The 14714-nt window shown below is 38.0% G+C and overlaps 1 protein-coding gene across 1 annotated transcript in view; it reads left to right on the forward strand.

Moving 5' to 3' along the window:
- Nucleotides 1–14714, forward strand: part of LOC588660 (formin-J) — a 113636-nt gene that overhangs the window by 65828 nt on the left and 33094 nt on the right. The window contains exons 4-5 of the mRNA XM_030981247.1: nt 5206–5239; nt 12110–12254. Coding sequence (XP_030837107.1) covers nt 5206–5239; nt 12110–12254 — 179 coding nt within the window. The remainder of the gene's footprint in view (nt 1–5205; nt 5240–12109; nt 12255–14714) is intronic.

Raw genomic sequence — 14714 nt, forward strand, 5'->3', positions numbered from 1 at the left:
ATCAATCAAACTATTATAGTGTTAAATTTCCGGAAAAGTGATACTCTATTTAGTATACAATGGTAATTTACTCCCTCCAACAGTGTCCAAACAATTCTTAAACCATCAATTGTTAACCCGATGTTATCTTGAATAAGTGTAAAATTTTAAAAGTTAAGTCGTCAGAAAATAATGTAGTGATTTCCCAATAGGACTTAGAAAGAATAAAACGAGGTCATTTTCAAACTTCTCTGAATCACACTGACTTTCATACCGTTAGGGACGTTTCCGCTTTTAATTTGAAGGTTGTGGTGTATGGCTCATGAACAATAGTTATGTGAGTTTTCGGAAATATCTTTATTTTGTAATTTGTTCACACAATTACTTTCACTGGGCATGATTGGTGATCTCTAATCGTAAAACTGACAAGAGCTTCATTATTTAATTAAAATATAGGACTAGCAAGGTGGGATGCTTCGTATCATTCATAACTTTTTAATGAAAATTTGATTGACCTCCTTCTTTTGGAGGGTGACCATGTCCACGCCACTTAATGATGCCCCTGAGTTGTGTCCAGTGGAACACTGTTAATTAAGAGCTACGGACAAAACGAAAGCGATGTGGTGTTTCCCTGAAGCTACATAGATAAAATAATCAAATAATTTTGAAATTAAAACGTGGACCTCAGCAGAGGCAAAAGGTATCAAAAGGATGTCAAAGATGTCGTTTGTAATAAAAATGAGAATGATTTTGCTTGATCCCAAATCTTAGCAAAAGCCTTTCAGCTTGTCCAGCTTGTTAATGCATTATTTTGAAGTGTAACTAAAATTATTACGTATACAACATACGTGATGACTGACGGAAATCTAAATGGGTCGCCTTGGGCATGCCGTGGCGTAGCGTCTGCTAAGCTATATAGGGGACGGGTAATATTCTTGAAGGAAGAAATGCGAGGGAATTGAGTGACTGAGTGGAAGAGAGTCGAGGGGGGGGGGGGGGTGGAGGGCGGTCATTTTGCATTTGGAGCTCTTCAAACCATATTTATGCTCTTTATTCTGACCTCATATTCACCCCTTTTCTTCAAACGTCAAGATATGTTTCATATGCCATTACTTTCCGAAACCCAATATTCAGCTAATCCACCGAGAAACACTTTATGAAAACATAGACGTGCAAGATCTTCATATTTTAAAAATATGTCAGATGATAAATGCTTTTGACACAGTCTGCAATATTAATACTCTCTTCTTTCATCAACAATTCCGCTAAGAGTTTCTAAACCCGTCTAAATGGACTCGACCTTTGACCTTCATATTTCTTTTCCCGTTCAACTTCACCCCAAAAAGATACTCTTGGTATGCGGACTAGGCGGACCAAAAATTGGAAATATTTTTGAGAGACTGAGGAAGCACGTTACCCATGACATACTTTGTCCGACCTGCCATCATTGATCTGCTTTGGAAAGCGATGGCAAAACGTGATTTATGTCAATTTCTCTTTGAAGAATTTGGCGCCTTGTCATATTGTATATAGGAGTATGCATGGTTCGAGGCTACCTAAGAAAAGTGGAAACTCCCCCACTCCGATGATATTTCTTCTCTAAGACCAATACTTTGCATTTGTTTTGCTATTTTATTTCAATATACTACATTTTTGTGAAACGCATGTTCCAAAATCGTTATACAATCTTTCAAGTCAACATTAAAAACATTTTATTTGACTGGTATGTGTTTTTACCTCTCATTATATATTGGATATAATTACATGTATACTTTGTTTCCTCCGTTTATATTTTACTTTTATTGAATAAAAAAATTGTATTAACAACAATACAGAGGAACAATTCAAAAGAAAATCAAACATGTCAAACAAGCTGCACTCTTGTGACTCTCTCCCCCGAACAAATTACTTTACCTTTACATACGACCACCAATGATATATTAGAGTCAGGGAGGGAGTATTAAAAAAAAATGAAAAAGTAAAATTCAATTTTTCATTTTCATCACCTTCCCTTGATGCTAGGAGCTGGACCGATTGTCAAAAGAAACTCCGTCCCGAGGGAGACCAAAAATGGGGTTGGAGGGGTGTCTTTCTTTTATTCGAGGTCAAGTGAGGTCGATTTGAACTTGAGTGAGCGATAAAGAACAAAGCCTAGGTCGAGGGCGATGTGCGCGTTTTCTGGGGTCGCCGAGTACTAACTAAGTACGTGGGCCGAAATGAAAAACACTCGCGTTTCTGCGCCGACGTACTATTGCAAACAATAAAAAAAAAGAGGATTTTTCCCTCCCAAAAGGTTAGGGAAGGTTTAAGTTTTGATTGTACGGGGGTATTTATCGAGGGATTTACAGCTTGTTGAGGCTACATGGCCCGTGAGAGCATCTTTATGAAGAGCCATTTCCGATCCGTCAGAGAAACAAAATGCCATCTTATTGATTCGTTTTGAAAGAAAACATCCAGAATGGGTTCAGAATGAAAGCATGACCGGATTTTTGTAACAATATTGTCGGCCGTCGAAACAACGGACACGTACTTCCACGGGTTCAAAAATTCAATCCTGTTACGCGAAGAAAGTAATCAGATGTTTGGTTTGTTAACCACAAGTAGTACACGTAGGAAGCGGATAAGCCATATACGAAAAGAAACAACATCATTAATCCATAAATAAAATCATACTTCAGTCAACCATCTTTCTTTATTTGTGAATTGATGTGATGCTTAAGGCCTACATAAATCTTTTCACTTGTCTACAGCACCATAACAAAAATGCAACAACACTGGAATATAAACTGTCCTTGGGTTGTATATTCCCCCTTCTGTGACCTTTTTAGGTGCTATACTATGGACCTACACAAATCTTTTACTTGTGTACAGCGATATACAAAAAGCAAAATAAAAACAATACTTTGGTTTTAAAGTTCCCCTTTATTTGTGAACTGTGATACTATACACAAATCCCTTTACTTTGTAGTACAGCAATTTACGAAAAGCAACATCCTTATTAATCGAGAAATAATTAAAGTACTTCGGTTTAATATTTACCCTTTATTTGTGAAGTGTGATGCTATACACAAATAGTTTTACTTGTTATACAGCAATATTTAAAAAGCAAATAACAGTTTCACATTTCATCTTTATGACCTGTCCGAATATTTATATACAAACCTTTGCCTTGTCCATCTAAAATTTATATTTTCAAGTCTGTTTCTGACTCAAAAATATATGTTTATCCTGTCCATCATGTCCGATTTAATAGTTTTGCTCATGGAAGATTGGGACAAGCAAACTTTCTAAAAACGCACCAAATTCCATCAGACTACCGGATTGGGTTTTGAACCAAAGGAACGCCGTTTTTATTTATTTGTTTCTTATCCCTGTAAAATCTGACGTAAATTCCGTCTGGCCTCCCCCGGGGACGACAGCGTGGGGTAGGGCTTTTAATTTTTTTCCTTCTATTTTTTACCTTTTTCTGGACGACAGCACGATCTATCTCATTGTCGTTAAGGTTTCTGTAGTCGACATCGGCACTAAACGCTCTCCTTGATCCTGTTAATCAAGTCAAGATATAAATAAAAAAACAGTAAGTGATGTTGTCGAAGCACGGACATCTTGTTCAAAGGAAGAAAAGGCATTTCACTTCTTTGGGGGTGTTGATCTCTGAGTGAGATTCTCGGAACCATGGATTTTGTGTTCCTGTTGTTTTTGTTCATTATGTATCTTTGAGTCGATGAAATTATTTATAAATAGAACGATGGTTGGAGAGAGAAAAGGAGAAAGAGAAAGATAAATAAAGAGAGAGAGAGAGAGGCGGACGGACCTGCGCCCCTTGACTGACTTATTATTTTTAATAGCACTGCATGCAGACATCAACCCCTCCTTTTTTTGATTAGCCAGAAGGACAGGGGCATTTCCCCATTTCACGGCTAATTTTATATAAAGACAGCATTTTCCATGCACATTCATAAATAAAATATGTATGCCTTCATCCACTATACTTTTTGTTATAGTCGTCTGAACATTCACTTGGGTTGCCCCCCCCCCCCTCCCGACGAAGCTGTTTGTTAATACCCTGAGCGGCACTCTGTTTATTTTAGTAGCCCCCATTCCAAATCTGCCCTTTACCCTTCCTTCCCAAATATCCAAATAAATATGACAATACGGAACCACAAGGAACTCTGATCTGTCCAGTACCCCTCTCTTCCCCCACCACCACCACCACACCTTTACCCCCACTACCACAAACCTGCCATAAATAGTTCATCTCCACACCCATCATCTTCCTCCATCATCAAACTTCCAGCAAAATTCCATGGCAATGTGGGAATGATCACGTTCTCTGTCATCTAAACCGTGTTTATAACTCGGGTCCCCAGATAGTTTTCGGCTACAGTTGCTGGAAGGGTAGAGAAAGAAAGGAAGGAAGGGAATCTGCCCCCTTGCGATACGACCCAAGTTGAGACCAGTCTTACAAACAGAACCAAAAGGGCTGTGATAACTCCTTGCTGGAACCAGTCCTGTATTGATGCAGCTTAAGAAAGATCTTGGTATTTTCACGGAGGACGATATGCCAGCTACCTCATGAAAGCTGGAGAACAGAGATGCCACACTGCTTTGTGAACTCCTTTTCCTGATCTTCTTTGGACAAAGTGCACTGTTTCTTGTTAAGTTCTAGACGCCTTTTCGCGGTCACTGTGAGACCAGTGTCTTTAACCAAACAAGGAACAAGAGAGGCATATTAGGTGCGGCCCCAGAAAGATCTTGGCATTTTTTAAAGGAGAATACAACTGTCTGTTCTGTTTGCTTTGCCGAGCCCGTCTTCCTGATCTAGTGTGGACACTTCTTCATCTTTTAAGGTTATTTGAAATTGAAAGTTGAAATACAGTTGAAGCTGTAACTGATTTTTATTGAACGAGTTTTGCATTCTTACACAATACTGTAAATGTAAACTCAATGTTAATCCTCATTCCATATTTACCATCGTCAGTGTCGTGGATATATATAGCTGACCAAGTGGAAGGGCCAGCACTAATTAATCAATGGTGAGTGGATACCAACCACCTCGTAGATTATCATATTATGAGCTGAACCTGCCGAATGTATTGTCAATCATTATTGAGAAGAAATCCAGTATTGTGTAATGATATTGTGTAATAATTATCTAGTACGAATGAAATTATCAATAAATTGCCGATTATTTATGTTTTCTTTCTTTCTTATTTATCTCCCTAGGTCTGAAGCTTCTGGATATTCTCACAAACTTAAGGTAAGCAGATGAATTCATTGAATTATTAAATCTAATAAGAACAATCTGGTTATTATATCATACAAGGGGACAAGTGACCGACAATATACCTTGGAAATTTCTTTGTATGTATCATATATACTTTTGAATGGAATTTGGTTAGTGAAATGCTGTTCACACTCAGATCAAAATCGATCCTAGAATACGGTCATAAATCGCGCCCTTTTTTGAGTGGGGTGGGGGGGGGGGTTGTCCTTGGAAACTTCCTAGGTTACCTGGTTATGCTCCTTCCAGATTTTCTATCACTTCCTCTTGCATGTCTTTTTAGTATAAGTGCAGCTTCAGGTTTGCTCACTCATTACGAGCTAGAGTATAATCATATCGAACATTATACTGTATATGGTAATTGTGCACATTCCTGAATTATGGTCAAGAAATATTGTTATACTTTTAGACCTGTTATTAGATAAAACATGAACTTGCCCGTGAGCAGGTGGTCCGACCATTATATTGACCATGATTTGATTTGAGACCTGGAAACAGGAATGACCGGCCATGATTGACGGATGGCCTTGCTGTATGAGGTGACCATTACAATAGGTTGGTCTGTGTCTTGAAATGAGTCCGTTCTGCAAATGGCGTCGTTTCAGTTACAACTGATATCCCACCCAGTGGCGGATCTAAGATTACCTGACGAGGGAGGGGGTCTCATAATATCTGACCAAGCAAAGATATGATTAACTATGAATAAGGTTCTCAGATTTGCCTTCCGGGTAGGAAACACATGAAACAGCCGGGGGGGGGGGGGGGGAGGGGAAGGTCAGAGAATGTTTGTAGTTGTACTTGTGTATGCATTAACAAATGGCAGATTCTGGTTTTGTTAGATGGGAGGGGATGTACCTCCTGGGCCCTATGCTTTAGTCATTATATGTTTAGTATGGATAGAGTTATAACATCTTTTAAGGTGATTTTGAACGTCATTAACTACGTTTGACCAGACCTTGCTCAGTCATCAACGATTGCACAATTTGTATCCCACTGTATTTCAGTCTGCTTGAGTATCATTCATATCACTTTTGATAGTGTGTATCGTAATCAAGCCTTTGTGTCAGGGTGTGCTGGGGGAAGTTTTTTTAACAAGCCTGTTTGATCAGATAGGAGAATTAATTACTCGCACACTTTGCTATTTTCGGGTTAAAGGTACACGAATGAATACACGTTTAGATCACAATCGTGCGAACACTACCATGTGTCCATGTCACACGTACCGTTGTATCTCACTTAATGTGTGAACGGATCTGAACTTCTTTTTTATGGAAAAGGTTAGGAAATGGCGTCTAAAAAGTACAAGCGCTGTCAAAAGCAAAGGTCATTGTCAATTTTCATTGTCAAGATATCCTATTTTCCCGCATATTCATCTCTCTAAACAATAGCTCATTTGGAGTTACCCGAATCATGACCCGTATTTCACAACGATGTTATGATGATGAGAACCGATTCAATATTGAAACAGAGATATGCATCCCTGATTGAAACATGAGGGTTTGCCCAGGGTCAATCAACATTCAGATTGATGGAAGTAGGGACTTGGCAGAGGAAGATTATGAACTCTGAACGCATACTTTAATACGAACGAGAATTGCATTGTGCGAATCTATGTTCAAGTAATAACAACATGATTTCATTCACGAGATTTGGGGAATTGTCATTGATTGCATTGTGGAAGAAACTAATGAGACACATTAAGAAATTATTCCGAATGGTTAGTTATGCTGTAGCCTAATTAGAAGCAAGTTTGTACTCGATGTTTTGAAATCGTCAAAGTATATCTTTCTCAAAATCAGACACAGTGGAAGAAGTGGGCATGATCGTCGACTAATCTGAGAGCAAGAAGAGCGCTAAGTCTTATGCTTTATATACTTGATAACAGAGTAAAGGCCCTTGTGACACTGATAATGGGTACATGGGACTAAACAAACAAGTGGTACCAGAAATTCTGTCCCAAAAGTTGTAAACTACTTCGAGTCGTATTTGAGATCCAAGGGCAACGTCATAAGCATGTATAGGGCAGTCCTTTTCATATGACATTGCTACAGACATTACTTTGAAATTTGCCACATGTGATTCTAAAAATACTGAAAAAGCTCACGAATAATTTTCACTTTCACCAAAACACAATCTTCTCTTAAACTGAAGTTGTCTCGATCGACTTTTCAGCCATGATAAAGTAGATCGTTAATCATCTCCAGTTTCGTTCACAAAAACGATTTTGTCATTTACAATATTTATGCTATAGTATCAGGTGCCTATTAAAGACATAAGATGTACTGAATATAGTTACAGTTAACTTTGTAGACCACTTTAAATGAGGGAATGATTGGTGAAAAATCCTTAGAATTTAGAAATTGCCGAAATGTGGCTTGTGAATAACAACAGGACGTTTTTTTTAATATCTTTTTACACAGCACATCCGATGAATATTTAGGAATCTCGACCATGTCTATACGATAACTTTTCTTTCGAATATGGCATTAATTGTCTTTCTCTCTCTCACTCTCTCTCTCTGACTCTCTCTCTCTCTCTCCATATTTTATTTTCTCTCTCTCTCTCTCTTTTACTTTCTCTCTTTCCCCTCTTTCCTTCTCTCTCTTTTTATCTCACACTCTCTTTCTCAGTAGTCCTTCTCTTTTCTGCCCCATTTTCTCTCAGCCATCTAGTTGTCCCTGTCTCCGCATCAATATAACCTTATCCCTCGTACCCCTTCCCTTTCTGCCATTCATCTACGACTGTAAATGCTTTGTTTATTGACGGTCGGCTGTAAAATTGTTATTATTCACTCGGAATATATGACATTGATTGCGATTTGATAGGGGAGAAAAATCACCAAAATTGGCAAAGTAGCAGGGTCGGCCGTGTCCCTACGAGAAAATGCGGTTAAACAATTTATCATAGCAACGTGAAGGTCATCGCAAGGTAAGGTCAATACATATTTCTCCCCCTCTCTTTTTTTTGATCTGTAATAAGATTTGCGAATCGCGTTTCCTTGTAAATCTTTCCTCTGCAAACAGTTTCCATTATACACCAGAGCCCCTGTCATTCATAAAGAGTTTGCCTTGGAAATTAAGCTGTGCGATGTTGGAATATGAAATGGTTGGCACTAATAATACGTGCTCCGTTTTCATAATGCTCGCCATAAAATATGAGGACGTGTGCATGGAAAAATTTCATAAAATTGCTTGATGTTGGTTGAATGATACTCCCTTTTTAGGTAATTGAAGTCAGAGAAATGACATTTCAAGACCTTTTGAAGAAAGAAAAAAGGATTGTCATCTGCTATCCTACCCAACCCTTCCCCATACTACATGTGTTATCTCTTCATCAGTCTTCTTACGAGACATGCTCCGACGACTACTGCTCCACATTCAAAATAACCGATTTTCTTACCTTCATCCCTGGATTAAACACTATACCTAATCCTCATCCAAATCACAATCCTAACCTTAAAGATAATCATAACCTAAACCCAATTGCAAGTCTGTATCCCTAACCACAACCTTGTATTAATGAAATATAACTTTGAGCAATTGTTGCCGGAGCAAATATTGGAGCAACCTTCATTTATCCTCAAAGAACGAAGGACAAAATAACGATCTACTTAAATTGTGTTATTTTCTAGTATTCCTCAGTCGAGCTCGCTAATGGCAACCAGTTATTATGATCCTATAAGAAGGATAAAGATATATACATGTATATAATCGTTTTTATTTTCTTTACCTTACCTTTAATGGCGCTCGTTAAAATCCAACCGTGAGATGCAGTTGCCATGACATCGGGTTAATGAACCACTCAGCGCAGGCGCAGGTCCTCAACAAGTGGACAAAAACAAGTGCATATAATTATTACCAGTAATATTTGAGAAGGGCAATTTCATAATGTCAGTGAACACGGTGACTAATATCATAGGCTCATGTCTCCTTCCACGTTGGAACGTCCGGTTTGGATAGTCGCCGAATGATGCAAATATTATTGACAATCTGTTATTCGATATAAATGACTTGGAATATATGTTAAAACTTTGTTACAGTGACCGTCTTAGCTTGAGCTGCTGGCCACTCTTTTTAATACAAAACGAATAATAACAAAATTAATGAATAATAAAATGAAATGTTTGATGGGAAAGGGGGAAGGTGTAATATTTGGATAAATGTAAAATTTAGTGTACTAACATATGAATTCTTGCCAAAATTTGGAATAGTTATTAATATCTCTGGTAATGTGTTTTAAAAGACAGTGATTGAGACCAGTTCTGTAGTATGAAGTATTTTTTCTGGTGGGGGGGGGGGGGGGGGGCGATGCCCAAAAATTTAGCCCTAAAATTCCCTTTGATTTTACTCACCAATTTCTGTTTTTCTTTCCATCTCACTCTCTCTCTCTTCCCTCGCGCGCTCTCTCTCTCCTCTCCTTTCTCTCTTTCTCTTCATATTTCTCTCTTCCTCTCTCTGTCCATTCCCCCTTTCTATCAAATTATGATAGCAAAAATTTCTTGCCATGCCATCATATTCATCAAAACCTTTGGGTTTGACATTCTTCTAAGCTTATCTATTTTTGCACCGATAGTATTGTAATCCGAATATAGTTTTAGTCATACATTATATCACAATATGCTTCCCTTATTCGTGTCATTTATTTATCCGTCCTTCTCACTCTTTTTGACATAGTTTAAATTTTTTAGTGTTTTTTTTCGACAAAATGAAATAAAAAATGAAATTCTATTTTCTGCTGCACACTTGAAGAAATTGGGCAAATATACGGTTTGGGCGTAGAGCATATTGATATGGCAAATACAAATATGCATTTTTTAGAAAAAATATTGGGAATTTGTTGGCGTCTATGAACTAAAAATACCGTTAAAATATGTAATCCTATTTGAACGAACCTTTTCTCTTAATCAAACATGCTATTGTTGTGATGATGAGTCATCAGAATGATGTTCATAGTCCATTGACGATATATTAAAATAAACAATGGATTTTCATATACCTGGGAATTTCTTAGTGTGTCCTTCACCCCCATGTTAATCCTCTCTGGTTCTCTTGGGGATTCACGAGTTTTTAATTAAACTGTTATTCAATTTATTTCTAAATAAAATGAATTAATGAATGACATCGTGTGTCATTTTCATCATGGGTTCGTCAAGAAATGCTTGTTTTTAATATTGTTTAAAAATCGGAATGACTTCGTAAAGACAATTAGCATTCACTAATACTATATGTCTCTGTTCTGAAAACACGTCTGGGCAGAATGATGATAAAAATGATAATAACAAAATGCGCTTTGTTATTTTTGGTCATGTTTGAAAGCCCAAGTTCATCTGTAGGTTAATGACGATTTTTCTCACGGCACTGACTTAACTATATATCTGACCATGTAACTCAAAACATATTTGTACTGAAAGTTACGCATTATGATGTATGCAAAAAATAATGAATTACTGTTGTTTAGTGTTTTGATTTCGCCGAAAAGACAGCAAAAAATGGGATAAAAATCTTGACTCGCTATATCATGATGTCTGTACTAGAATATTTTTTTTTTGCAAACGATTTTGTTCTACTTGGAAATGATTTACTATGTGGTGTGGTGTGAAATTGAGGGGGTGGAGGGGGAGGAGGCGCTTATACATTATATATAATATACTAGGTAGATGAAATACAAGAGAACTCGTTCTCTCTCTGTCTCTCCCGCGTTATTTTGCTTTTCGATGGAGGTGGGGGGGGGGGCGGGAGTTTTGCCCCCATTCCGTGACTGCACCACTTTCATATAGAAATCGTTTAAAAGACACAATGATCAGCTACTTTGTCATGTTCATTGTCGAATCATTGACCTCAACAAAGTTGTCTTTGAGGTCAAAAGACTAAAATAACTTTATTTTTAGATTTGGGAATCTACGGGAGGTTAGGAAAGAATCCTGATAAATCACGAAAATGACCTTTAGCCAAAGGTGATGCTTGAATCATCAAAAATATCACCTCAATTATTTTTTATATCGATATAATATCTATTTATATCCTCTTTATTTCCTCATCATTTCTTCAAATCCCAATTGTCGATGCAGCGTCTGTTCGTCCCTGCTGAATTATCATCATTGTCGTACCTCTGTCTGATTCAATTTACCATTGTAATCTTAGCTATGAAAATATAAGCTGGGATCAGACTAACTTAATTCGATTTTCTACCAACGCCTTCAATGAGCTAGCCTCCAATTCCAAACTGTCTGGGTGACACACACAATCAAAATATACTAGTAGTTTATAGAAGTCTTTGACTGACAGACGAGTACAATTAGAAGGTTTAAGTGTCTGTTTACACTGAACCTGGTTGAACTGGCCCTTAAGGAGTAAGAAGGTACAGTTATGATGTTTTGAGCTAAGCGTTGACATTGTATACATGTACATGTAGGTTTTTCTTTGCATTTCGATTGATTCTTGAAGAAACATTACCTATGAATATCTTGATGACCTCCCGTCACCCCCCCCCCCCCTCACTACCCATTGCTCTTTTCTTTAGCTGATTAAAACAAAATTGTTAGCTGTATTCTTTGTCAGGGGATTGCAAGTGAGTGCATTCTGTTCTTGGTATTTATTTGTATTTACCTCTCCATACCCAGGACTATCATATTGGCGTCAGTGACGTCAGATTGAAAGGCAATTATTTTCATTCTCATCACCAATCACACCATGCATCAAAGATTGGTATTTTCCCTGTGGCGAAGAAAAAAAAAAGCAGTAACCGTCCGTAATGATGAGAGACAATTGGCCCAAGATCCAATCTATTCAAAACGCTTTGATAACCTAGTTTGTTACACCATCCTTGTCATTTTTGTTCTCCTTCCAGAAAAACGGAGTCCGATGATCTCGATCTGGTCGTCCAGTTGGATGTCTTCGACGACAAGAAGGTGGCAGACGAAGAGCAGTTCTCGGGACCTCGAGGAGTCGACCTCAACAACCATATCGATGTCTTCCATGCCCTCTTCAAACAGGTCAGAGTTCAAATCATACCTCAGGCACACCTCCTCACCTCACCGGGTCTAAATCGGCAGATCCATGCCCATTCGGCATGTTCCAATTAATGCCTTGGTCTATCGCCGGTCTATTATCGGTCTGGTGTCGGTCTCGTCAGTGTGACCGGAGTACCAATAACCTCCTCGTACTTATCCAAAGCTTGATAGATACCAACCGAAATAAAAAATAATTTTTAATAGAAATTGATAAACAGGGAGCGAAATCTTTCAAGACCTATATGGAGGGGGGGGGTGTATCTTGGAAGTCCCCGTCGTCGTTTCAACTTTCATTATGACTTGTGAACGACTAGTTCTATTTATTTTACCCTGGGCCTTCAAACATGCGAGAAGAGGGGTGCACTGACCTCACAACAAGTGTGTTAAAGGTGTGTTTGTTTGATTGTTGTTTGGTGTTTTGTTTATTGCCTGTTGACTGACATGTTGGCAGATTTCGTCCGACAACCCCCTCTCCCCCTCCCTCGTTTAAATTAGTCTCATGACGCCCCTGTTTCTCTATTTGCTGGATACGCCACCGCTGTAATTTTAGCGCTTTCTCATAAACATATACATATCACATGGTTAATCAAAATTATAGCCTATGTGAAAAGATGATAGCTTGAAGGCTAATGGACTTACATCCATTTGCATTAATTTACTTGTTTCCTTACTCGTGGGCCAGACAAAAGATACAATTACTTAGTGCTATTTGATGGCTTAAAGATAGCGTTGACCGAATTAGTGGGTTTGTCATTCAAAGCTCATAGAGCATCACTAATGTCTGTCATTAAAAAACGGATATTACACCGATTGATAGCCTCATAATCACCCATTTTTCACTCAAAATCTGAAATCCCCAAATCTTTGTATTCTGCATGGGCAATTATTGATTGTCTTCAGGATCTTCTCAGCAATCCATTCATTGGATATGTTTCCTGTATAGTCCACTTTCCAGAGGTTAATTTGGGTAAAAAGGAAACATGGTTCATATGAAATTGAGGTTAAATGGTTAATATTGTCCATAACCCGCAGACCATTGTCAGGGGCGCCATTATAAGAGAGCGGGGTGGGTAAAGGTCTTTACCCCCCCCCCCACTCATAAGCACACACCCAACACTTCTCTCTGCATATCCATGATAATTATTGGTGTTAACACTTTGTAAACTTTTAATGAAGATTGCAAGATCTTTTGACACGTTACACCCTTGTCGGTAAATGATAATACTTAATGACATCTTGACCTTGTTCACAAATTTGAAACTCGGACTTTTTCGACTGCGTATTGGCAGATTTTGCTATAGTGTCGGCAAACAATCCCCCCCCCCCCCCCAACTCAAAATATTCTAGTGATATCCTTTTCTCCCATCTCCTTGACCACTGTTAATGACGTTGTACTTTAACCCACATATGATTTGTAAACCAACTGTTTTAAATAAGGGCATTGACCGATCGATCAGTGAGGATAGGAAATCGCCTGGCCTCAAGTTGATTTTTGGTCAATTGGAAACACAAGAAAAAAGCACTTCAACGATGTTCCGGATTGCTTCCCGCCAACAAGAAGTGTCAATTTATATCGTCTGTTTGTCGTCTGCGTAAAGTTGTTGATCAGTTTTGTTAATACATAGACAGGAAATGTAATGCAAAAAATACCGGCGAGAAAAGGTGAGAAGTGGTGAAAATTAGAGAGCATCCAAAGCGCCCTTCAATCCATTCTCTAACGAGCCACTTATTGTACTTTTTAACAAATACAAATCCCTTGACACCCTTTGAAAGAAGGCTGACGAAAAGCTATTTACACAAATAAAACGTAAACAAGATTTGAGAGCGCCCTCTGACAATAACGGGGTATCTGTCCACTTCAGCCCTTGATTGGAAAATGAAAAGGAAATACAAAGAGATTTAAGCTTAAAATTCTTCGACTACAATGACATGAAAAAGAACAGTTGACTCTGTTTTGTTGGAGGATGTAAAAACGGAAATAGACGATATTTTCCCGCCTGTTTCTTTGTAAACTGGTCATTCTTGAAGTGCTGCTGCTTGGATAACCCTCAAAAACTTGAAATATCCTCAAAAGATTCTTTGACATCTTTGTTTGGTTTTGTGTAAATTTCTGATGCGTTAACTGACTAGAAGTGAAAGGTTTTTATACTTGTTATTGCTTGTACCTACAGTAGTAGGTTTATCACTGACAAGTATGTGGAATGTGATAAATAAACCCGATATATTCTATACTCAAAAGCAGAAGGAATTTGTACAAATATTGATGGTCATGTCATTTACAATTTTACATCATGAAGCTACTTTATACGACACACTATAATGCTAATAAGTTAAATGTCATTTTATCATCGGTCTTATCTTGAATCATCAGGCTAATCGCTAATGACAACACCCCTATATAGGGGTGCTAAAAGTGTACGTTTAGGCATCTCCCTGGTTTAG

Source organism: Strongylocentrotus purpuratus, unplaced genomic scaffold (genome assembly GCF_000002235.5).
Source record: "Strongylocentrotus purpuratus isolate Spur 01 unplaced genomic scaffold, Spur_5.0 spur5_scaffold_11, whole genome shotgun sequence".
NCBI classification, from domain to species: Eukaryota; Metazoa; Echinodermata; class Echinoidea; order Camarodonta; family Strongylocentrotidae; genus Strongylocentrotus; species Strongylocentrotus purpuratus.